Raw genomic sequence first — 24,651 nt, forward strand, 5'->3', positions numbered from 1 at the left:
ACACAAGCAGTCCACATGGCAGTGTTCCAGGTATATCACTTCCACACAGGGAGTCAACGTGGCAGTGTTCCAGGTATGTCACACCCACACAAGCAGTCCACATGGCAGTGTTCCAGGTATGTCACACCCACACAAGCAGTCCACATGGCAATGTTCCAGGTATATCACTTCCACACAGGGAGTCAACGTGGCAGTGTTCCAGGTATATCACACCCACACAAGCAGTCCACATGGCAGTGTTCCAGGTATATCACTTCCACACAGGGAGTCAACGTGGCAGTGTTCCAGGTATATCACACCCACACAGGGAGTCAACATGGCAGTGTTCCAGGTATATCACACCCCGCAGGCAGTCCATGTGGGGAGTCCAGGTATATGTGTCCATGTGGCAGTGTCCCAGGTATATCACACCCGCGCAGGCAGTCCATGTGGCAGTGTCCCAGGTATATCACACACGCGGGCGCGGGCAGTCCACGTGGCAGTGTTCCAGGTATATCACACCCACAGGGCAGTCCACATGGCAGTGTTCCAGGTATGTCACTTCCACACAGTGGCAGTGTTCCAGAGGGGGAGTCAACGTGGCAGTGTTCCAGGTATATCACACCCACACAACGTGGCAGTGTTCCAGGTAGTCACCCACATGGCACGTGTTCCAGGTATATCACACCCACACAGGGGAGTCAAGCATGGCAGTGTTCCAGGTATATCACACCCACACAGGGGAGTCCAACGTGTGGCAGTGTTCCAGGTATATCACACCCACACAGGAGTCAACGTGGCAGTGTTCCAGGTATATCACACCCACACAGGGAGTCAACGTGGCAGTGTTCCAGGTATGTCACACCCACACAAGCAGTCCACATGGCAGTGTTCCAGGTATATCACTTCCCCACAGGGGAGTCAGGCAGGTCCAGTGTCAACATGGCAGTGTTCCAGGTATATCACACCCACACAGGCAGTCCATGTGGCAGTGTTCCAGGTATGTCACACCCACACAGGGAGTCAACGTGGCAGTTTTCCAGGTATATCACACCCACGCAGGCAGTCCATGTGGCAGTGTTCCAGGTATGTCACTTCCACACAGGCAGTCCACATGGCAGTGTTCCAGGTATATCACTTCCACACAGGGAGTCCACATGGCAGGGTTCCAGGTATATCACACCCACACAGGGAGTCCACATGGCAGTGTTCCAGGTATATCACACCCACACAGGCAGTCCACATGGCAGTGTTCCAGGTATGTCACTTCCACACAGGCAGTCCACATGGCAGTGTTCCAGGTATGTCACTTCCACGCAGGGAGTCAACGTGGCAGTGTTCCAGGTATATCACACCCACGCAGGGAGTCAACGTGGCAGTGTTCCAGGTATGTCACACCCACACAGGGAGTCAACATGGCATTGATCCAGGTATGTCACACCCACACAAGGCAGTCCATGTGGCAGTGTTCCAGGTATGTCACTTCCACGCAGGGAGTCAACGTGGCAGTGTTCCAGGTATATCACACCCACGCAGGGAGTCAACGTGGCAGTGTTCCAGGTATGTCACACCCACACAGGGAGTCAACGTGGCAGTGATCCAGGTATGTCACACCCACACAGGTAGTCCATGTGGCAGTGTTCCAGGTATATCACACCCACACACGGAGTCAACGTGGCAGTGTCCCAGGCATATCACTTCCACACAGGTAGTCAACGTGGCAGTGTCAGGGTTAGTTACCCCTGAGTATGAACATTAAGCATGTCCACAAGTTTTTACAGTGAATGGTTATTATGCAAACAGTTCTTGGCTCTACTCGACAGATGAGTTTTACCTGGTGTTAATACAGTACAACCATGCCTGCTTTACTTTTTCACTTCTTTGGACTTCTTACTCTTTTGTTTCTTTTTCTGTGGCTTATGTTCTGGTTTTCCTTTACTGTCCTGTGAATTTACTTGCATTTGAGACATGACACTATCCAGCTTAACTTTCTCTAAGGCTGATACAATGGATGACTGGACCAGACAGCGACTGAGCTCAGAAACAGTTACTTCCCCTTGTCCTGAAAACGTATAGGAAGACCATACAACATGCAAAACAAAACTTGACACATACCGGTATGTCAGTTTTATCAGATAATTTCATTAATCTGGCACAGTGACAAACTGTGTTAAATAGGGATACAACCCAGTTATAGATTTTTACAGAGACTTTGAAAAATTAGAGTCATGGTGATTTACAGTTTATGTTCTTTGGACTCGTTATTTTACGAGTTCAGCAGATGTAGCTAAACCAAGGGACTCAACTCCGATTAGTGAACTTCAGCACTTTCAACCACCGAGGCCCTGGGTTTTAAGTCTATCAGAAAAAATCCTAAAACTAAACAGAACTAGAAGTGTCACCAAATGACTACATGTGGTTGAGTGTAAGTCCGTATGTACCTAGGTACACCTCATGAGCTACATGGTAATAGCCAGATGTGTCTTTGGGCTTCAACATTGCACATAGCTGCAGCCTCTGTACGGTCTCTGTGCCAAACGTCATTTCCTTAAACTGGCTGTATAAAGATGGGTCAATTTTCTTGGCAACTGAAAACATAATTTCAACATGACTACTAACAGCTATAGAGATATTTCCATTCTACTTCAGCCTGATAGGGCACAAAGAGTCTTCAGCAATAAACACACCAAGACCTGTACAGATCTAAGATAACTGTTTCAATATTCATCCATCATGTTCATCACACGTTTGTATAAAACATCTAGAACATAGGTTCATGTGGTTACAGAAAATGACTAGAGCATTCTTTCTAAACAAGTGTCTTCAGGATATGGCACATTAAGAAATATTGCTTTTTGGGAATGAAGTTCAGCTACTTTTACCCAACTTTTGGTTCATTGCCAAAGGATAGATATCCTTCATTTTAGTGTATTTCCTTTGTATTCAGTAAAGTCCAACTTGTTGTCAAAAAAGAAAAGAAAGAAAATTGAAACAAATAAAAAAGAAGTAATACATGTTTATACCAGATCATGAAATTAATATACCAGATCCTGAAATGTATATACCAGATCCTGAAATGTATATACCAGATCAGATCCTGAAATGTATATACCAGATCCTGACATGTATATACCAGATCCTGAATTGTATATACAACATCCTGACATGTATATACCACATCCTGACATGTATACACCACATCATGACATGTATATACCACATCCTGACATGTATATACCACATCCTGACATGTATATACCACATCATGACATGTATATACCAGATCCTGACATGTATATACCAGATCCTGACATGTATATACCAGATCCTGAAATTAATATACCAGATCCTGAAATTAATATACCAGATCCTGACATGTATATACCAGATCCTGAAATTAATATACCAGATCCTGAAATTAATATACCAGATCCTGACATGTATATACCAGATCCTGAAATTAATATACCAGATCCTGAAATTAATATACCAGATCCTGAAATGTATATACCAGATCCTGACATGTATATACCAGATCCTGAAATTAATATACCAGATCCTGAAATTAATATACCAGATCCTGAAATGTATATACCAGATCATGACATGTATATACCAGATCCTGAAATTAATATACCAGATCCTGAAATTAATGTACCAGATCCTGAAATGTATGTACCAGATCCTGAAATGTATGTACCAGATCCTGAAATGTATATACCAGATCCTGAAATTAATATACCAGATCCTGAAATTAATATACCAGATCCTGAAATGTATATACCAGATCCTGAAATGTATATAACAGATCCTGAAATGTATATACCATATCATGAAATGTATATACCAGATCATGAAATTAATATACCAGATCATGAAATGTATATACCACATCATGAAATGTATATACCAGATCATGAAATTAATATACCAGATCATGAAATTAATATACCAGATCCTGACATGTATATACCAGATCCTGAAATGTATATAACAGATCCTGAAATTAATATACCAGATCCTGAAATGTATATACCAGATCATGAAATGTATATACCACATCATGAAATGTATATACCAGATCCTGAAACGTCATTTCCTAAACTGGCTGTATAAAGATGGGTCAATTTTCTTGGCAACTGAAAACATAATTTCAACATGACTACTAACAGCTATAGAGATATTTCCATTCTACTTCAGCCTGATAGGGCACAAAGAGTCTTCAGCAATAAACACACCAAGACCTGTACAGATCTAAGATAACTGTTTCAATATTCATCCATCATGTTCATCACACGTTTGTATAAAACATCTAGAACATAGGTTCATGTGGTTACAGAAAATGACTAGAGCATTCTTTCTAAACAAGTGTCTTCAGGATATGGCACATTAAGAAATATTGCTTTTTGGGAATGAAGTTCAGCTACTTTTACCCAACTTTTGGTTCATTGCCAAAGGATAGATATCCTTCATTTTAGTGTATTTCCTTTGTATTCAGTAAAGTCCAACTTGTTGTCAAAAAAGAAAAGAAAGAAAATTGAAACAAATAAAAAAGAAGTAATACATGTTTATACCAGATCATGAAATTAATATACCAGATCCTGAAATGTATATACCAGATCCTGAAATGTATATACCAGATCAGATCCTGAAATGTATATACCAGATCCTGACATGTATATACCAGATCCTGAATTGTATATACAACATCCTGACATGTATATACCACATCCTGACATGTATATACCACATCATGACATGTATATACCAGATCCTGACATGTATATACCAGATCCTGAAATTAATATACCAGATCATGAAATTAATATACCAGATCATGAAATGTATATACCAGATCCTGAAATTAATATACCAGATCCTGAAATTAATATACCAGATCATGAAATGTATATACCAGATCCTGACATGTATATACCAGATCCTGAAATTAATATACCACATCATGACATGTATATACCAGATCCTGAAATTAATATACCAGATTATGAAATTAATATACCAGATCATGAAATTAATATACCAGATCCTGAAATGTATATACCAGATCATGACATGTATATACCAGATCCTGAAATTAATGTACCAGATCCTGAAATTAATGTACCAGATCCTGAAATGTAATGTACCAGATCCTGAAATGTATGTACCAGATCCTGAAATGTATATACCAGATCCTGAAATGTATATACCAGATCCTGAAATTAATATACCAGATCCTGAAATTAATATACCAGATCCTGAAATGTATATACCAGATCATGAAATGTATATACCAGATCATGAAATTAATATACCAGATCCTGAAATGTATATACCAGATGAAATAATATACCAGATCCTGAAATGTATATACCAGATCCTGAAATGTATATATACCAGATCCTGAAATGTATATAACAGATCCTGAAATGTATATACCACATCATGAAATGTATATACCAGATCATGAAATTAATATACCAGATCCTGAAATTAGTATACCAGATCCTGAAATGTATATAACAGATCCTGAAATTAATATACCAGATCCTGAAATGTATATACCAGATCCTGAAATGTATATAACAGATCCTGAAATTAATATACCAGATCCTGAAATGTATATACCAGATCCTGAAATGTATATACCAGATCCTGAAATGTATATACCAGATCCTGAAATGGCACCAGTTCACCACTTGGCTAATCTTTATAGCAAATTTCATCCAGACATATTCGACGGTTTGGGTGTCATGCCCCAGAAACAGAAAACATTTGTTTAGACAACCCGTCATGTCTCAGTGTCCAGAAGAAGATAATTTTTCAATTATGTTATGAACTAATAAGCTGGAAATGCCCGACACATGCACATCTTGTGTTTCTCTGGCTTGCAGACAATTACACAACTTACCTGACCTTCTGAAAGCAGCCTTGACCTTGCTCATCTTCATGATGGTGATGTGAGGAGTCAGGCCTTTGGTCTCTGTGGAGACTACTTCATGGTCAGCCATCTTGTCTATTACACATTCTGTGCAGCAACACAGACTTGCATGTATATAACTACATCAAGGCCCTTTCTAGAACACTGCCACATTGCACTCCTTATAGAGGCACCCCAAAGAAAATAAGTCTGGTAACAATGATGGCAAAGTTGGAGGACAAGTTGGGAAAACCAACTTTTAACTGTGACTTAATTAGCTAATTTTGTTACTCACTGATTGTGTTAAATAATTTGACGAATATCTAAATGTTAGGGACATCTTATTTGAATATAGTAAGCACAGTCTATGACCTCAACATGCCCGGTACTGCCTGATCTTGTGATCCAGGAACATTTAGAGTTATATATTGTCTCATTTCCAGATGACATGGTTGACTGTCATATCTGCTAATTCGCTAACAATATCAGGAAAGAATGATTAATGTCTACATAATTTCTTTGCAAAACCATTCTGAAGGAAAGCAGTTTGTGATCTTTTTGAAAGACTAAAGTTAGACACTGAGCAAGATACAGAAATAAGTGAAAGATAATCTCAACTTACGGTGTATGTGGGTGAGGTCATCAAGAGCATCACCAGGTGAGACCGTGGCAAACACAACCTGATTCCGGAACGTTCCCAGTCCTGCCACCTCCAGGACTGGCAGGGTCTTGAACCTCTCCCTCAGCTCACAGCCACTCTCAGTCAGTGCTGCCCTCGCTCTGTAAGTAGTGTGTCAAATAGTGTATCATGTCTTGTGTCAAGTAATATGTCAAGTAGTGTCATGAAGTGTGTCTTGAGTAGTGTCATGAAGTGTATGAAGTAGTGTCATGAAGTGTGTCTTGAGTAGTGTCATGACGTGTGTCTTGAGTAGTGTCATGAGTAGTGTCATGAAGTGTCTTGAGTAGTGTCATGAAGTGTGTCTTGAGTAGTGTCATGAAGTGTGTCTTGAGTAGTGTCATGAAGTGTGTCTTGAGTAGTGCCATGAGGTGTGTCTTGAGTAGTGTCATGAAGTGTGTCTTGAGTAGTGTTATGAGGTGTGTCTTGAGTAGTGTCATGAAGTGTGTCTTGAGTAGTGTTATGAAGTGTGTCTTGAGTAGTGTCATGAAGTGTGTCTTGTGTAGTGTCATGAAGTGTGTCTTGAGTAGTGTTATGAAGTGTGTCTTGAGTAGTGTCATGAAGTGTGTCTTGTGTAGTGTCATGAGTGTGTCGGTAGCTTGCACTGTTCCACCCCTGAATAAACACTTTAAGTACTCACTCCTCGAGTCAGCTCTTTCTAGTCTTTGGAAAAGCAAGGGAAGTACGGACCTGTTCCATCTCAAATACACACTGGGTTAATCTCAGCTGCAAAACATAGCACTTACCTTGCAATGTCCTCCTCTGTCTGCAAGCTCATGACCATGAGAGTAATATGTAAAGTTGGCAATTTAATCATCACCTCCTTCATCTTGTGGTTGACAGACATCACTTCCTGTTGGACATGTGACAGTCCCGAGTGGATCTGTAGACAGTAAACAGGGTAATCTTGGTAACACCTCAGAATGGAGAACACATAAGCAGCAAGGGTGGGCAGTCTGAAAATGTGGATTTATATTTTCAACCACAAAACACAGCTTTCTGCGTAGTGCATTGCTAAAATGATTTTGAATCTCCACATACTGCACACTGGTGTCACCACAGACAAAAAATTTGAGCGAATGAATAAATAAATAAGTTGGTTGCTGTGAACAATATTCCAGTTTTATCATGTTTCGTAATGTGTGAAAGAAGTCTGAAGTGATGCAGGTACACTCTGTACACCTCATATACAACAGTAAGACTGCTCACAGGAGCACGATAGGTGAGGTGAGGTAAAATTGGGTTTTACGTCGTGCTTGAGAATATTTCGCTCATATGACGACGTGCATGTGTGTGTATGTGCGGCTGCTTGTACTAGCCCAGACTTAAGCTGGTTTTATAGTGCTAGCCCACTGAGATACCATGCCGCAGTTAAGCATTAATACCCCACTCAGACACATTATACTGACTCCAAGACGACCAGTCCTTGTTGTACCCATTAATGCCGAGCGCCAGGCAGGGACCAACAAGTACCATATTTTAACGTCTTTTGATATGACGTGTTCGAGAATCGAACCCGCGACCTTCCGCTCTCTGGGCGGACGCTCTAACCACTACACCACGGAGGCGGTCCAGGAGCGCAATAACAAATATAGGAGTGATCTATGATAGTAGACTAGCACCAGCTCCCAACCTGCACAAGCTAAGATGGAGACACATTACAGCACCTGTGGGTTTGTTATCTGCACAGCAACAAAGTAGTTGGGAGAGGGTTTCCGTGGTATCTGGCGGTCTCCCTTCCCCTTTGCTACTTCTCCAGATTCTTCATGACTTCCAACTACAGAGGATTCTACAAAAGAGCTTCGTGTCTGAAACTGTCTCTAAACATGATATTCGTCCTTGGGTTTGAATCTCCTACTGACACATAGTGACAAGTGTTAGTTCACAGAGGCATTTTTATTCCTATCATGAATGGAGGCGAGATCAATGGTACCAGCTCATCATCTAATAAGGAGTGAGAAACTTTTATGATAAACTGAAAACAATCGGGATAGGTGGGGGGATAAAACATCCTAAGATTTACACTAACAAATTTACATTATGTTTAGCATGTTTAGTCAATTTAGTTTTGGTAATATTGGCAGTCAGTGGTTTGACATTTGTTTCAGCCGACTCAATCATCTTTTCATACTCCCTCAAATGTTTGTTGCAAAGACTGAGAGGAACATATATCAGCAAGTCAATTAATGTTTAATTTGTTTACTATAAAAGTAATAAAAACACATGGGGCCAAATGTAGGTACATATGTATTTCATGAAGTGTATCTCCACTTACTTTTCTCATGCATGGCTTGATCTCTGGTCTTGACATCTTCTTGTTCAGAAAATAAATTTCCAAATAAACATGCATCCTCTGCCTCTGAATCCAGACGTGATGTGTCTGAAGGAAGCATCACAACGTGATGTATCCAGGATATGTCACTGTCACATTTCTTGGATACAAACTGTTCAACCCTTTCAAGAACATGCTTTGGTAAAACTGTTGGTTTTGTCTTCCTGCTTGTTCCCATGTCAGCCTTTGTGGGGGGTACAGTTGTGTCTGATCTGACTGATTGTTGAGACTGAAAGTGAAGTTGTGTCGTATCTGACTGGGCAAACTGTCGACACTGAGGGTCAGAAAGTGTTGTATCTGACTGGTCAGGTTGTTGAGACTGAGGGTCAGAAAGTGTTGTATCTGACTGGTCAGGTTGTTGAGACTGAGGGTCAGAAAGTGTTGTATCTGACCGGTCAGGTTGTTGAGACTGAGGGTCAGAAAGTGTTGTATCTGACCGGTCAGGTTGTTGAGACTGAGGGTCAGAAAGTGTTGTATCTGACCGGTCAGGTTGTTGAGACTGAGGGTCAGAAAGTGTTGTATCTGACCGGTCAGGTTGTTGAGACTGAGGGTCAGAAAGTGTTGTATCTGACCGGTCAGGTTGTTGAGACTTAGGGTCAGAAAGTGTTGTATCTGACCGGTCAGGTTGTTGAGACTGAGGGTCAGATCGGTCAAATAGTGCGACTTCACTAGGCTGGCAATACAGGACCTCCACATTTTTGACACACTGTTCAAGCTGTGTAGCATGCATATGATTTTCATTACTTTCAATATTAACATCCACATCCTGTGCACTTCCACTTATACCACCATCATCACAACTTTCTCTATGATTCAGGGTATCCTCTTGAACACATGTGATTCGATTTCCTTCAGTTTCAATGTCTACTTCTTCTTTATTCATGTTGTTTTGAGACATAAGTGAGACACCCCTAGTGATCACAGGTTTAGGATATACCAGGTCAGGTTGTGAGAACTTCAATCTGTCCTCTGCTGGCTTAAGTGGGGCCTGTTCCAAACAACCACAATTATGTTGTACACTTTCAGTTCGTGAAGAGATACACCTGCCTAATAGATCTATTCCCTCACCTGTGATAGTACTTCTTCCAACAGTCACTGTTTCCAAAACTCTTTTCTTTTCAATATTATATCTTTCTGGCTGCAGTTTTCGTTTAGACATGGCCATCGGGAAGGAAAAACAATATTTTTGTGACAGCCTGTTGCCATAGAAACCAAAATAGATATTATTATAAAACTTACTATTTACATTTAAAATTCTACTTCTTCTGATATGACATATAATGGCAAGTAGTGGTTTTCTTGTAAACATGCAGATGTTCTGGTATCGCTGTATGTACATCACAGTAAACAGAAGATACTCTGTGTTGCCAGAAGTTTCTATTTGCACCATGCAACCTCCGATTGACTGGCTACTGGCTATGACTATGGGATGACTCCACGCCCTGCTACACCAACACTGGCTATATAAACAGTCGGTCTATGTACATGATGCAAGTCTTGTACAGACTCACTGAAAGCCATGCCTGCATGCAGATTAATCAATTACATGGGTGTACTGTCATAGACGTAATGACACTGAGGCAAAAACAATGTCACCGCACGAACACCTTCGTTGTTGTAATAAGTCGATTATTAACACTAGAACAAGAAGCTAGTTAAAAAGCAAAGTTGGCATGTTGGTGTACGGAAACAGTCTTCTCGTAGAGCAGTGAAGACAAGCACACGTGATTTAGACACAGTTAGGTCCAAGCACACGCCATGAGTAGTATTATCTATGGAACGTTTTCACACGGTCATGCTAAGACGATGCTCAAGGTAAGTAAGTGTTCCACATACACACTTACGGCTCGACGTCGACTGGCGGATGTTTACTTTTACGACATTTACGGAATCGTTATAATAAAACAAAATAATATATGATAATTTTCACATAAATCGTGATACAATAATTAAATATATGAATGACTTTAAATCTTACAGAAAATATTTTACTCAATTTTACGACATTCGTCAGTTGTAGGATGTGCTTGTCCAAGTCCGTGACGGCTACATATATAACAGGTCAGTAGCCTGTGCGAAAATAAAAATGTCATGTGATATTTTTTTAGCCCATGTATCTTTCGTGACCAAATGCTACAAATAAGTGTACATGAAAGATTCAACCGGTACATTTCATTAACGTTACGTTCCAAAGAGGAAACAGATGTTGAAGAGAAATTAAGAGAAAATGTGACATTTATTCCATTCCTTTGGAAATGTTTCATCTGTATGGATATATATATGTTACTTTTTCTCATATGCATTGGAATTGGCTAGTGTTAAGGAATATCCCCTACTTTTTTTAATGGTATATAACGCGCTCTCTCTCCAGAATCCATCACATTTACTGCGATGACAAAACAGGTGTGCGTTGAGAACCAACTCTGTCTCTCTACTCTACTCATTCTGTCTGTGTTGAAATCCAGAGTTCTGACTCAAGTATATACAGGGCCATCCAGGGGCACTATTTTAATGGGTCATATATTTAGAATGTATTATGTACATGGAGAAGGAAATGCATTGACAGTTAATGATTAAATCAGCAACTACTGGGTTTTAAGTAAGCTGAAGTCACTCCAGAAATATACCACTGTGTATATCTAGTACCATTGGCAGGACCAAGGTACCATATCAACCTACACAACATCTGCCTCTCTGCTTCTAAACAGAAGCTGCCGTCAATAGGTCTAATAATGGGATTGGTCACGTAAATTCGAGAATTCATGATAACTTAGGCCCATGTTTGTCATACAGACCCCGAAACAAATTTATCCAAGAACGCCCATGCAAGTCTAGTTTATGTGGAGAGTTCAGGAAATTTCTAAAAATGAAGAAAGTCTCTGGGCTCCTTTTTATTATATTTCATGATTAAGATTTTGGGACTGTTTTTTTCTGTATAATATGTTCATTTCAGAGAGTAGATGTTAGTCTACCCAGACCCCTCCTGACCTCGTGTTAACCTGGTGGTTTAAGCGTAGGCTCGTCACGCCGAAAACCCGGGTTCGATTCCTCACATAGGTACAATGTGTGAAGCCCTTTTCTGGTGTCCCCCGCCGTGATATTGCTGGAATATTGCTGAAAGCGGCGTAAAATCATACACACTCAATTGAGTCAAAATGTTCCTTCCATACCAGCGCAAAACTCCAGAGCATACATATATCTGTATGTATGTATGTATGTATGTGTGCGTGTGTGTGTGTGTGTATGTATGTATGTGTATGTATGTATGTGTGTATGTATGTATGTGTGTATGTATGTATGTATGTATGTATGTATGTATGCGTGTATGTGTGTGTGTGTGCGTGCGTGTATACTGTGTGTGTGTGTGTGTGTGTGTGTGTGTATACTGTCTTTTAAAAGCTATACTTGCTTATATTTCAGTTGATATGATGTGGATACGAGTTTGCACTGGGCATCTCGTAGCTGTATGAAAATGTACGACACGACACTCAGACAGCAGTCAACAGGAATTCTAACAGCCGCATCGCGCACGCACACGCACACGCACACGCACACACACACACACACACACACACAAAGAAAAAAAGCAAACACCGGATCCGCCAATGCAGTATATATATTGGCATTATGGAATCTTAGCTGAAGTCAATTTGTGCGAGTGGGCCCAGGGTTGAGTTAAGTTGGGCTTTACGTCACATCGGCATTTATTCAGCCATATAGTGACGAGCGGGTGGGCCCAGGGGACAGCGACATCGAGAATATCACGCAGGTTATTGCTATCCACAATCAATATGAATCAGTAAGTCCATACGGACAGTGTTGCGACACTGCGGAGCATAAACATACGCCGAATTAAGCCTCAGGCTATGAATTGAAAAGTTCATGGACGGGAACCTGAAGGTGCTAGTGATCCTAATCCAATAGGCCCAGACGTCCACCTGCTCGCGGGTAACGCTGTACAGAGTATATACGGCAATCAGTAAGTGGGACACGCTGCGTACCTGGCGCAGACGACAGATACCGCTCGGACAAGGAGGTCGTGCAACACTCGCGGGACGTCGGAGGATTGCTTCTTTATTCATACCTCAAAATGAAATACGTTTTGGCACTACTGTGTTTAGGTAAGCTATCTTGCATCTGACGATGATCACATCCTTTTCTCGGTTCGGTTTTGTATAAATACTACTATAAACAGTCCTGACTCACTCCTTGTTTACCTGTCCGTACGTGAGTTGTGTAGCCAAGTGTAGCGGCAGGTGGCATTGTTGTTTAGCTTTTTAAAAACGGTGTTATTCAGATATGCATTTCTATAATGGCTGATGACCTGAGACAGACTTCATATCAGATGTAACCAGGTGGTAGAAAAAACAGCTAACTGCCTATGCCCTTCCAATGTGTTGGTCCGAGTTGTTAATCTTCACTGAACACGGTCCTGACTAGCCTAGCATGGATTAACCGAAAGCATGTGTCACTTGTGGTTGTCTCAAACACGTACGTTATGCATATTTACTGGATGAAACAACCTTTCGTAACAAGGAAGTTTAGTGTTGGCTGCGATGTTTGGTTGGGACCATGTATGAATATACCAACCAAACATCGCAGCCAACACTTACAGTAACTTGGTCCAAACAAGAGAATGCTGTTTACTTCTTTATATTGCCTAGACTAGTTAACAGTCCCTGCTCTGATTAAACATGGCCGTTTGGGTCATTTACATAAGCTGTTATTTTTAGCAATAATTTATCGTCATTATACTGGGCGTATCATCTGTCAGCGAATGTACACTTCCTAGTCACGTGATACGTCATGAATAACAGGTACAGCGATGAGTCGACGCTGTCAAATGTCCTCGGAACAGTGAAGATCTGAATATGACGAAAACAAGTCTGTGTTTTTAAATACTACTAGTTGTCGGTAATCCAGGCGGGATCAACACGCGTCCCGAGTCCTCTACGATACGCCCGCCCTGTTTCTGAAACATTGGCACATTAACCTAACAATTATCGCTTCCTGTTTCATATTGACTGAACATAAATCAGCTGCGAATCATGGCTCAATCACGACAGTCGTGACATATAGATGTATTATCATATATTTATCTATGACATCGATAATGTTCCGATCGATGCTGTATGAGGTTATAGAAATATGTCCTAAAACTCAACAGGAATTATGACGAAAGCCTTTAATTTGGATATAATATATTAAGTCTAGAGACACCTGTGGACGTGATGGAAAATGTACATTTTCACGTCTTCAGTCTCCTAGCAACGCCCCAGACACATATCCCCTCGTTATAACGCTGGTAGAGCGTGACAAACCTCACCATAAGATCGATCAATTTTAGCCACACCTATTGCCGCAGGTCAGCTTATAAATACGCGAGCTAAAGTTGTTGAGGTGAAGTGCTTTAATTGCCGACTGTGACATTTATCATTTCATATGTTTTATGATTTAAGAGACCTTCCAACGGGGCGGACAGAGTAAGGCAGGGTAGTTTGTACAATCAGGGTTTGAAAAAAGAAACTCTCACCGTCCACGATTAGATAAAAATGTCTGCGCCAGAGTGGAGAGCTAATAAATAATGGCGCCATTCATATGAACGCCTATATAGGTCCAAGTGGATGCACTCGTAATACTGAGGTATACAGGCAGTATAAAACGAAACTACCACACACACTAATTTATACGATGTTAGTAATATATATGTATGGAATGTATAGTGTACAGTCTAAGGGACCGTTCATAATTTATGGCTAGGGTGTGTGTGTGTGTGTGTGGTGTGATGATGATTTTTATGGAGAAGCATGTACAATGTGAGTGACCCCCCCTAAAATTTATGTACAAAGTAAGTGCCCCCCCTGCATGTCATGTACAAATTAATGACCCCCACTCCCCTTCCCAATTTTTTAAGCATAATTATTTAATAATGTTGTGTACAAAATTGATGCCCCCCCCTAGTACATGTGTACAAATTGATGACCCCCTACCTCACCAGAACAAAATGGGTACCCCCCCAAAAAATAAAATAAAAATAAATCAAAAATAAAAAAAATCATCATCACCCCCCCTAGCCATAAATTATGAAGGGTCCCTATAAGCATGATAACAGTGTTCAGGTATGCGATATTTGGAGGACGCCTGTGTTAGTTTGTGTGTGTCAGTAACGTTATATAGAGGAATGGCCTTATAATACTAATATTGCATACTTCATTATTATACCGTGTAACAGTTGTATGGGTGCGGTGACATATTTGTGTGACAATGTGAAGCTATCGTGTGTGTTTTCTGGGTAAGAATCCAGGGGTACACCAACCATGCAGTGCTTGTTATTACAGGTGTGTTCTTGGATCGGGTGGTCAGGCTCGTTGACTGGGGCGATTGTCCTCGTATCCCAACTGTACAGCTCGTGATGCCAATCACTGGATTGTCTTTCCAAAACGCGATTGTATACAGACATATGTCATAATGCTTATATATTGCCCAATGACACTACAATTCCTTCCTTTTTGCATTCGAGATGAAAGGCGCCGTCTGTCATTTAACATACAACAGAGACTGCCGTTGTTACAGAAAAATCCATACTTGTTAAAAACACGCACAAGTGTGGAGTTACGGAATACTCGCCACGGAGGCCGGGCCATGGTCTGTATCGATACACTTGAAACAATGTCCGTCACTGGCGACACAGATTGTTAAAGTTTAGTAACTTTCTACAAGCCCAGTGCTGTTCAAATAACATCAGTGAGATACGTGTCATTCGACCACGTGAACAGCGCCCGCCGATCTGCTGGCCGAGGTCCAAACTGGTCAATACTGGCACATTCCAAACTATGCTACACGCCTATTTCGAGGCTACACATGCTGCAGAATGCTACTTATTCTTGAGGTCACGTTGATGTGCAACCAGCTTGATGATCCAGAGCAAACAGGACCACAGGTTAAGCAGGGGCATGCCTGTCTCTCAGTATGTACATTTAGTTCGATTCCCGTAGTAGCGGACTGTGTAGAACCGGTAGTTCCATTATGGATGGTTGGTGTTTAACGCCATACTCAGCAATATTCCAGCTATATGGCGTCGGTCTGTAAATAATCAAGTCTGGACCGGACAATCCAGTGACCAACATCATGAGCATCGATGTACGCGATTAGGATACGATGACATGTGTAAACCAAGTCAGCGAGCCCGACCACCCGATCCCGTTCGTCGCCTCTATCGACAAGCATCCCACCATGGGCAAGCGGAACTATACATACTGCTTTGCGCCGCCACAGCATTATAATAGCCCGAATCTAAGTATGCCTTTCTGGCGATCACAAATGGGAGTTCTCACAGATGGGAGTTGACCGATCTGTCAGAACCATACTGGTGCTCGTGGGTCTCATTAAAGGGGTTGACATCCACTTCGCCAGTTAAACTGGCTTCGTCAAATAGTTGTAAAATCTCATTCACTCACACAGAGTATGGACGTTTGGCTTGTGAGCATGCAGAAACCTCAGTACTGATTTTACAAAAACAACGACCCCCAAACAGCCCTATTTTTAAAGTCTGTCCGACTATGGCAGCGGCCAGTTACCTACAGTCATATGATGTGTATATTTCAGTGGCCACCTTGACCACGGTCCGCGGGGTGTCGCAGTGTATCAAGGCAAAGGATTGTAATGATGTGTTCTCCAGAGAAGTTTCACGAAAAGGAATTGACGAGGGAATGTTCTGCTGGTAGGACCTACGTGTCGGGGTATCAATGCACCTCAGCCTATGTCAGTGTGCTGGAATGAGTGTGAGAGTGTGTCAGAGTTATTGATGAACGCCACTGTGTTAATATTGTTGCGATAAAGCATACACGACATGTTACATGTCTGTGAAGATACACATGGGGCGATGGTTGAGTGTCCATTTGTTCATACGGGACAAGGTTGACTGCCTGTGTTGTGGTGATACACGTCAGTCTTCCTGTGTAAATACATATACGGGAAGGTTGACTGCCTGTGTTGTGGTGATCCACGTCAGTCTCCCTGTGTAAATACATATAGGGGAAGGTTGACTGCCAGTGTTGTGGTGATACACGTCAGTCTCCCTGTGTAAATACATATAGGGGAAGGTTGACTGCCAATGTTGTGGTGATACACGTCAGTCTTCCTGTGTAAATACATATGCCAGTGTTGTGGGTGAAGGTTGACACAGTGTTGTGGTGATACACGTCAGTCTCCTGTGTAAATACATATAGGGGAAGGTTGACTGCCAGTGTTGTGGTGATACACGTCAGTCTCCTGTGTAAATACATATATAGGGAAGGTTGACTGCCAGTGTTGTGGTGATACACGTCAGTCTCCTGTGTAAATACATATAGGGGAAGGTTGACTGCCAGTGTTGTGGTGATACACGTCAGTCTCCTGTGTAAATACATATAGGGAAGGTTGACTGCCAGTGTTGTGGTGATACACGTCAGTCTAGGGAAGGTTGACTGCCAGTGTTGTGGTGATACACCTGTGTAAATACATATAGGGAAGGTTGACTGCCAGTGTTGTGGTGATACACGTCAGTCTCCCTGTGTAAATACATATAGGGGAAGGTTGACTGCCAGTGTTGTGGTGATACACGTCAGTCTCCCTGTGTAAATACATATAGGGGAAGGTTGACTGCCAGTGTTGTGGTGATACACGTCAGTCTCCTGTGTAAATACATATAGGGGAAGGTTGACTGCCAGTGTTGTGGTGATACACGTCAGTCTCCTGTGTAAATACATATAGGGGAAGGTTGACTGCCAGTGTTGTGGTGATACACGTCAGTCTCCTGTGTAAATACATATAGGGAAGGTTGACTGCCAGTGTTGTGGTGATACACGTCAGTCTCCCTGTAAATACATATAAATGGTGATACACATATAGGGAAGGTTGACTGCCAGTGTTGTGGTGATACACGTCAGTCTCCCTGTGTAAATACATATAGGGGAAGGTTGACTGCCAGTGTTGTGGTGATACACGTCAGTCTCCCTGTGTAAATACATATAGGGGAAGGTTGACTGCCAGTGTTGTGGTGATACACGTCAGTCTCCTGTGTAAATACATATAGGGGAAGGTTGACTGCCAGTGTTGTGGTGATACACGTCAGTCTCCTGTGTAAATACATATAGGGGAAGGTTGACTGCCAGTGTTGTGGTGATACACGTCAGTCTCCCTGTGTAAATACATATAGGGGAAGGTTGACTGCCAGTGTTGTGGTGATACACGTCAGTCTCCTGTGTAAATACATATAGGGGAAGGTTGACTGCCAGTGTTGTGGTGATACACGTCAGTCTGTGTAAATACATATAGGGGAAGGTTGACTGCCAAATACATATGTTGTGGGAAGGTTGACTGCATATAGGGAAGGTTGACTGCCTGTGTTGTGGTGATACACGTCAGTCTCCCTGTGTAAATACATATAGGGGAAGGTTGACTGCCAGTGTTGTGGTGATACACGTCAGTCTCCTGTGTAAATACATATAGGGGAAGGTTGACTGCCAGTGTTGTGGTGATACACGTCAGTCTCCCTGTGTAAATACATATAGGGGAAGGTTGACTGCCAGTGTTGTGGTGATACACGTCAGTCTCCTGTGTAAATACATATAGGGGAAGGTTGACTGCCAGTGTTGTGGTGATACACGTCAGTCTCCTGTGTAAATACATATAGGGGAAGGTTGACTGCCAGTGTTGTGGTGATACACGTCAGTCTCCTGTGTAAATACATATAGGGGAAGGTTGACTGCCAGTGTTGTGGTGATACACGTCAGTCTCCTGTGTAAATACATATAGGGGAAGGTTGACTGCCAGTGTTGTGGTGATACACGTCAGTCTCCTGTGTAAATACATATAGGGAAGGTTGACTGCCAGGTTGTGTTGTGTGGTGATACACGTCAGTCTCCTGTGTAAAATATAGGAAGGTTGATAGTGTTGTGGTGAAGGTTGACTGCCAGTGTTGTGGTGATACACGTCAGTCTCCCTGTGTAAATACATATAGGGGAAGGTTGACTGCCAGTGTTGTGGTGATACACGTCAGTCTCCTGTGTAAATACATATAGGGAAGGTTGACTGCCAGTGTTGTGGTGATACACGTCAGTCTCCTGTGTAAATACATATAGGGGAAGGTTGACTGCCAGTGTTGTGGTGATACACGTCAGTCTCCTGTGTAAATACATATAGGGAAGGTTGACTGCCAGTGTTGTGGTGATACGTCAGTCTCCTGTGTAAATACATATAGGGAAGGTTGACTGCCAGTGTTGTGGTGATACACGTCAGTCTCCTGTGTAAATACATATATAGGGAAGGTTGACTGCCAGTGTTGTGGTGATACACGTCAGTCTCCCTGTGTAAATACATATAGGGAAGGTTGACTGCCAGTGTTGTGGTGATACACGTCAGTCTCCTGCCTGTGTTGTGTGTAAATACATATAGGGGAAGGTTGACTGCCAGTGTTGTGGTGATACACGTCAGTCTCCTGTGTAAATACATAGGGGAAGGTTGACTGCCAGTGTTGTGGTGATACACGTCAGTCTCCTGTGTAAATACATATAGGGAAGGTTGACTGCCAGTGTTGTGGTGATACACGTCAGTCTCCTGTGTAAATACATATAGGGAAGGTTGACTGCCAGTGTTGTGGTGATACACGTCAGTCTCCCTGTGTAAATACATATAGGGAAGGTTGACTGCCAGTGTTGTGGTGATACACGTCAGTCTAAATCCTGTGTAAATACTGTGTAAATATAGGGGAAGGTTGACTGCCAGTGTTGTGGTGATACACGTCAGTCTCCTGTGTAAATACATATAGGGGAAGGTTGACTGCCAGTGTTGTGGTGATACACGTCAGTCTCCTGTGTAAATACATATAGGGGAAGGTTGACTGCCAGTGTTGTGGTGATACACGTCAGTCTCCCTGTGTAAATACATATAGGGGAAGGTTGACTGCCAGTGTTGTGGTGATACACGTCAGTCTCCCTGTGTAAATACATATAGGGGAAGGTTGACTGCCAGTGTTGTGGTGATACACGTCAGTCTCCCTGTGTAAATACATATAGGGGAAGGTTGACTGCCAGTGTTGTGGTGATACACGTCAGTCTCCCTGTGTAAATACATATAGGGGAAGGTTGACTGCCAGTGTTGTGGTGATACACGTCAGTCTGCCCTGTGTAAATACATATAGGGGAAGGTTGACTGCCAGTGTTGTCAGGTGATGACTGCCACGTCAGTCTCCTGTGTAAATACATATAGGGAAGGTTGACTGCCAGTGTTGTGGTGATACACGTCAGTCTCCCTGTGTAAATACATATAGGGGAAGGTTGACTGCCAGTGTTGTGGTGATACACGTCAGTCTCCTGTGTAAATACATATAGGGGAAGGTTGACTGCCAGTGTTGTGGTGATACACGTCAGTCTCCCTGTGTAAATACATATAGGGGAAGGTTGACTGCCAGTGTTGTGGTGATACACGTCAGTCTCCTGTGTAAATACATATAGGGGAAGGTTGACTGCCAGTGTTGTGGTGATACACGTCAGTCTCCCTGTGTAAATACATATAGGGGAAGGTTGACTGCCAGTGTTGTGGTGATACACGTCAGTCTCCTGTGTAAATACATATAGGGAAGGTTGACTGCCAGTGTTGTGGTGATACACGTCAGTCTCCTGTGTAAATACATATAGGGGAAGGTTGACTGCCAGTGTTGTGGTGATACACGTCAGTCTCCCTGTGTAAATACATATAGGGAAGGGAAGGTTGACTGCCAGTGTTGACTGCCAGTGGTGGTGATACACGTCAGTCTCCTGTGTAAATACATATACGGGAAGGTTGACTGCCAGTGTTGTGGTGATACGTCAGTCTCCTGTGTAAATACATATAGGGAAGGTTGACTGCCAGTGTTGTGGTGATACACGTCAGTCTCCCTGTGTAAATACATATAGGGGAAGGTTGACTGCCAGTGTTGTGGTGATACACGTCAGTCTAGGGGAAGGTTGACTGCCTGTGTAAATACATAGGGGAAGGTTGACTGCCAGTGTTGTGGTGATACACGTCAGTCTCCCTGTGTAAATACATATAGGGGAAGGTTGACTGCCAGTGTTGATACACGTGTCTCCTGTGTTGACTGCCAGTGTTGTGGTGATACACGTCAGTCTCCTGTGTAAATACATATAGGTGAAGGTTGACTGCCAGTGTTGTGGTGATACACGTCAGTCTCCCTGTGTAAATACATATAGGGGAAGGTTGACTGCCAGTGTTGTGGTGATACACGTCAGTCTTCCTGTGTAAATACATATAGGGGAAGGTTGACTGCCTGTGTTGTGGTGATACACGTCAGTCTCCCTGTGTAAATACATATAGGGGAAGGTTGACTGCCAGTGTTGTGGTGATACACGTCAGTCTCCCTATGTAAATACATATAGATGAAGGTTGACTGCCAGTGTTGTGGTGATACACGTCAGCCTCCCTGTGTAAATACATATACGGGAAGGTTGACTGCCAGTGTTGTGGTGATACACGTCAGTCTTCCTGTGTAAATACATGTAGAAGAGATCTGACTGCCCGTATCAAACTGTTACATTATCCTCTGTATCCGCAGGTTCCTCCGACAAAAGATAGACTGTCTGGTGAACGTCAAGGGATCATGTACTTCAGACCAGAAAGAGTGGGTCCAGAATGACATCGACACTGCCGAGGGCAAATACCCCAAGTGTGGTAAGCAGATCCTTATATATACACCAAATATATACCAACTTCAACCGTTTACCTTGTGTGTGGTTGCATGTGCATGTGTACCTGCGTATGTGTACGTACGTGTTGTGTCGTTTGACTTTCTACAAGTCAATATTTCAACTAATTCTATCTAGTCATTATTTTATTAAATATTTTTACAATTTTATGTACCTTATATATACATTGTACTGTACGGTTATTTTATCTTCTTGAAATAAGTTATATTTTACAGTTTTATACCGTGTCTCTTCGGCCTATTGAGGCCCTGCATAATCTATTTTATCTTTGTATATTTATTGTGTGTATACCTTGTAATTTTATGCGTGACACGTTAATAAACAATTCATTCATTCATTCATTCTTCACACATCATAAACAGACTTGAATCACACGTACTGATTATATGACATAATGTAATACATGACGTCAGTTGATACAGCGTGACCTTTTACACTTCAGTTCTACTTTCTTGTTGTATCGTTGAATTAATATTCAGAGTAAATGTTTTAATGGTCCTTTTTCAGATTCGGCGTCATTTGTGAAAAGTTCCCTCATCACCAGCATCTTGCTTGTCCTGCTCGCTGTCTTCATCCGGCCGTAGAAACATACTGCATGTTCATTCCTGCCAGTTTATTTAAAATCCGCTATGCAATCTTCATGGACTTTGATAGTATATGTAGATAACCCTCAAACCTACTAATACCATTTCAGAACAATCACCGAACCGCGACAGGCAGACGTATAAAAGACGAAATTTCACTTCTGGTCCAACTGCGAAATCGGCTCCACCGCAAAAGGTGGTACAATGTTTACCATTACCATTCTCAAGGTACCAACCGCTGATGACATCAACAGTAATTCAGTGGCGGCAGATGGGCCCGCTTTCAGATCAACAGCCTCACGGCGCATCTGTCGAATGTGAACTTGGTCACATACTGTCTGGTACAAATACAGGATAAAGTTTAGTAAAAGGATATATCAAGGCTCCAATACAATCTGTGAGCTATAGGCGATTTTTGGCTTCACAGAAACAGATAATATTAACATAGTGTTGATTTCAGCATAAATATGTGTTAATCCGAACTAAGGACCATTGGAACTATTGTTGAAAACCCAACAGGTGCTTTGCTTCTCGTATGTTGCGATCATAATCATAATGAATATGTCATAGTTATATCATGTAATCAGGAGAGCACTTTAATCATGTGAGTTGGTGAGCGAGTGAGTTGGTCATGGCTGCCTGCCGACTGAGTTTTTCTACTTGATTATCACCGAATGAACAAGAGGACTCGTGACAAAGTAAACAACCATGTACGCATGTCATCAAATACTCGACATGCTCCTGTGTCGCCCACCATGCCTTGAATCGCCCTGCATTCTCGTGTATAGTCCAGCGTTCCCGTGTGTACCACAGCATTCTCTCGAGTGGTCACAATTTAGTCCACTATCTCCCCCACCACGTGTGGTCAACACAGCACTATCTTGGTATAATTGTATAATTTCGTATACTGCTGAAATGAGAATGATGTTAATGAAGTAATGAATTTGTTCAAAGCTTGAAATAGGGATGAGGCCCTATCATTTGTTTCTGTTCCTGCAGCACAAAGAAAGTGAAATCAAACTATAACACTGATGGGATATTTCTTTCATTATTGTAAATATGTCATTTTATCGTCCCGTCCGTAAAATATAACGATTAACGACTAAGGTATATCCGTCGGCTCTCTACTGAACCCCATTGACGTTGTGTGCGGGGCTGGACAGGCGCTGATGTACGGACCTATGATGTAGTCACACAGTGTTTCCTGTCCAGAAATACAACTGAACTGCACCTTTTGCGACAGTTGAGTCACGGTTGTTTATTGCAGATTATTTCTGTTATGTTTTGCGATTTGTATAATTTTATATGAAGTGTCAAATGGTAATAAAATGATTAACTCACGGAAATGCTTACATTTGGCGTTGATCTGACACAGTGTTTAAATGCACCACACCCTCGAAAAGTGATTGGAATAGACACTGTTTAAAAAACACATGAAAAATGTGTCGAACGAAAAACATTCGTTCACTGATATCCATATACATATATACTTCTTTATATGTATATGATTATCAGTGAACGAATGTACGATCCAGGACGTATTGTTTTCAGCAATACAAGCCCCCGTGCCTTATTTCATACACTGTCGGAACACCTATGGTTTTTAACACTGATATAGCCATTTATATTCATATAGCACCTGCTTGGTTAGTTTTATGGTTATTTTGACCCTTCGGACGCAAATAGACATTGATTTTAGATTAGCACATGATTCGTTCAAAGGCGTGCAATACATGTACCTATATGTATGGGGCAAATATATATTTTCAGTAAACTGTTTTTGCAGCTCGATAACTTGCAAAATCAATTGATTTCGTTGTTGATATGAGGCCGCCTCAGTTAGCAACTGTTCAAAGATGGCAAGTTAGGTATATATGTGGAATGCTGTCATTGCGGGTTATGAGAATCATAACACTAAATCCGTTCATTTCAAGTGACTTTTTAAAAACAGAGTGGCTTCCACATCGTTTGTCCAACAGAATGATCCGAAAACTCCCTTAATGGGCCGGAATCAATGATGACATTCAGTCTTATCTGATTTACATGGGCGTGCTGAAGGACGAGAGTCTGGTGTCCAGAATCTCTTCTCTGCATGTAGGAAGTGAGGCTGACATGTGAGAAACATGTGAGAAACATGGGGAACATAAAACCAGGCAATGTTCACCCACATTTTGTACTGTACAATACAAATATAGTTGTATTGACAATACAGTAACATCACATGTCCATACAAGATGCATGCCTCTTCCAGTTGTAGTTTGTAGACGCGGAGACTCAGGATAATCTGTTCACCAGTTCACACCTGGATAACGCCAGTTCGATCTGTATGAAGGCGGTCTGTAAATAATCGAGTGTTCCATATCATAAGCATCGATCAACACAACGGGAATCAGACGTAACGCAGTCAACCAAGTCATCGA

The 24,651-nt window shown here is 41.9% G+C and overlaps 2 protein-coding genes across 5 annotated transcripts; one reads left to right on the top strand and one right to left on the bottom strand.

Moving 5' to 3' along the window:
• Positions 1–1,696: 1,696 nt before the first annotated feature.
• Positions 1,697–10,764, bottom strand: LOC124285977 (A-kinase anchor protein 7-like). 3 transcript variants are annotated; one of them, XM_046722287.1, is made up of 7 exons: positions 8,851–10,764; positions 8,243–8,364; positions 7,322–7,458; positions 6,522–6,679; positions 5,891–6,007; positions 2,421–2,567; positions 1,697–2,041 (listed from the first exon to the last, which is right to left on the bottom strand). In XM_046722287.1, exons 1-7 carry the CDS (start codon positions 10,295–10,297, stop codon positions 1,845–1,847), a joined length of 2,325 nt encoding a protein of 774 aa, XP_046578243.1. In that variant the 5' UTR covers positions 10,298–10,764; the 3' UTR covers positions 1,697–1,844. The 3 variants fall into 3 exon arrangements, with proteins under 3 accessions (XP_046578243.1, XP_046578259.1, XP_046578252.1); XM_046722303.1 differs by lacking the exon at positions 8,243–8,364 and having other exon boundaries at positions 8,851–8,932; XM_046722296.1 differs by lacking the exons at positions 1,697–2,041; positions 2,421–2,567 and adding an exon at positions 4,125–4,487.
• Positions 10,765–12,860: 2,096 nt separating this feature from the next.
• Positions 12,861–23,577, top strand: LOC124285996. Of its 2 annotated transcripts, none has more exons than XM_046722315.1 (4): positions 12,861–13,028; positions 16,513–16,627; positions 21,497–21,612; positions 22,155–23,577. In XM_046722315.1, the coding sequence occupies exons 1-4, from the start codon at positions 12,998–13,000 to the stop codon at positions 22,229–22,231; spliced, it is 339 nt and encodes a 112-aa protein (XP_046578271.1). In that variant the 5' UTR covers positions 12,861–12,997; the 3' UTR covers positions 22,232–23,577. The 2 variants fall into 2 exon arrangements, with proteins under 2 accessions (XP_046578271.1, XP_046578278.1); XM_046722322.1 differs by lacking the exon at positions 12,861–13,028 and adding an exon at positions 13,279–13,398.
• Positions 23,578–24,651: the final 1,074 nt, after the last annotated feature.

Source organism: Haliotis rubra, unplaced genomic scaffold (assembly GCF_003918875.1).
Source record: "Haliotis rubra isolate DU_JTF1 unplaced genomic scaffold, ASM391887v1 Scf110, whole genome shotgun sequence".
NCBI lineage: Eukaryota > Metazoa > Mollusca > Gastropoda > Lepetellida > Haliotidae > Haliotis > Haliotis rubra.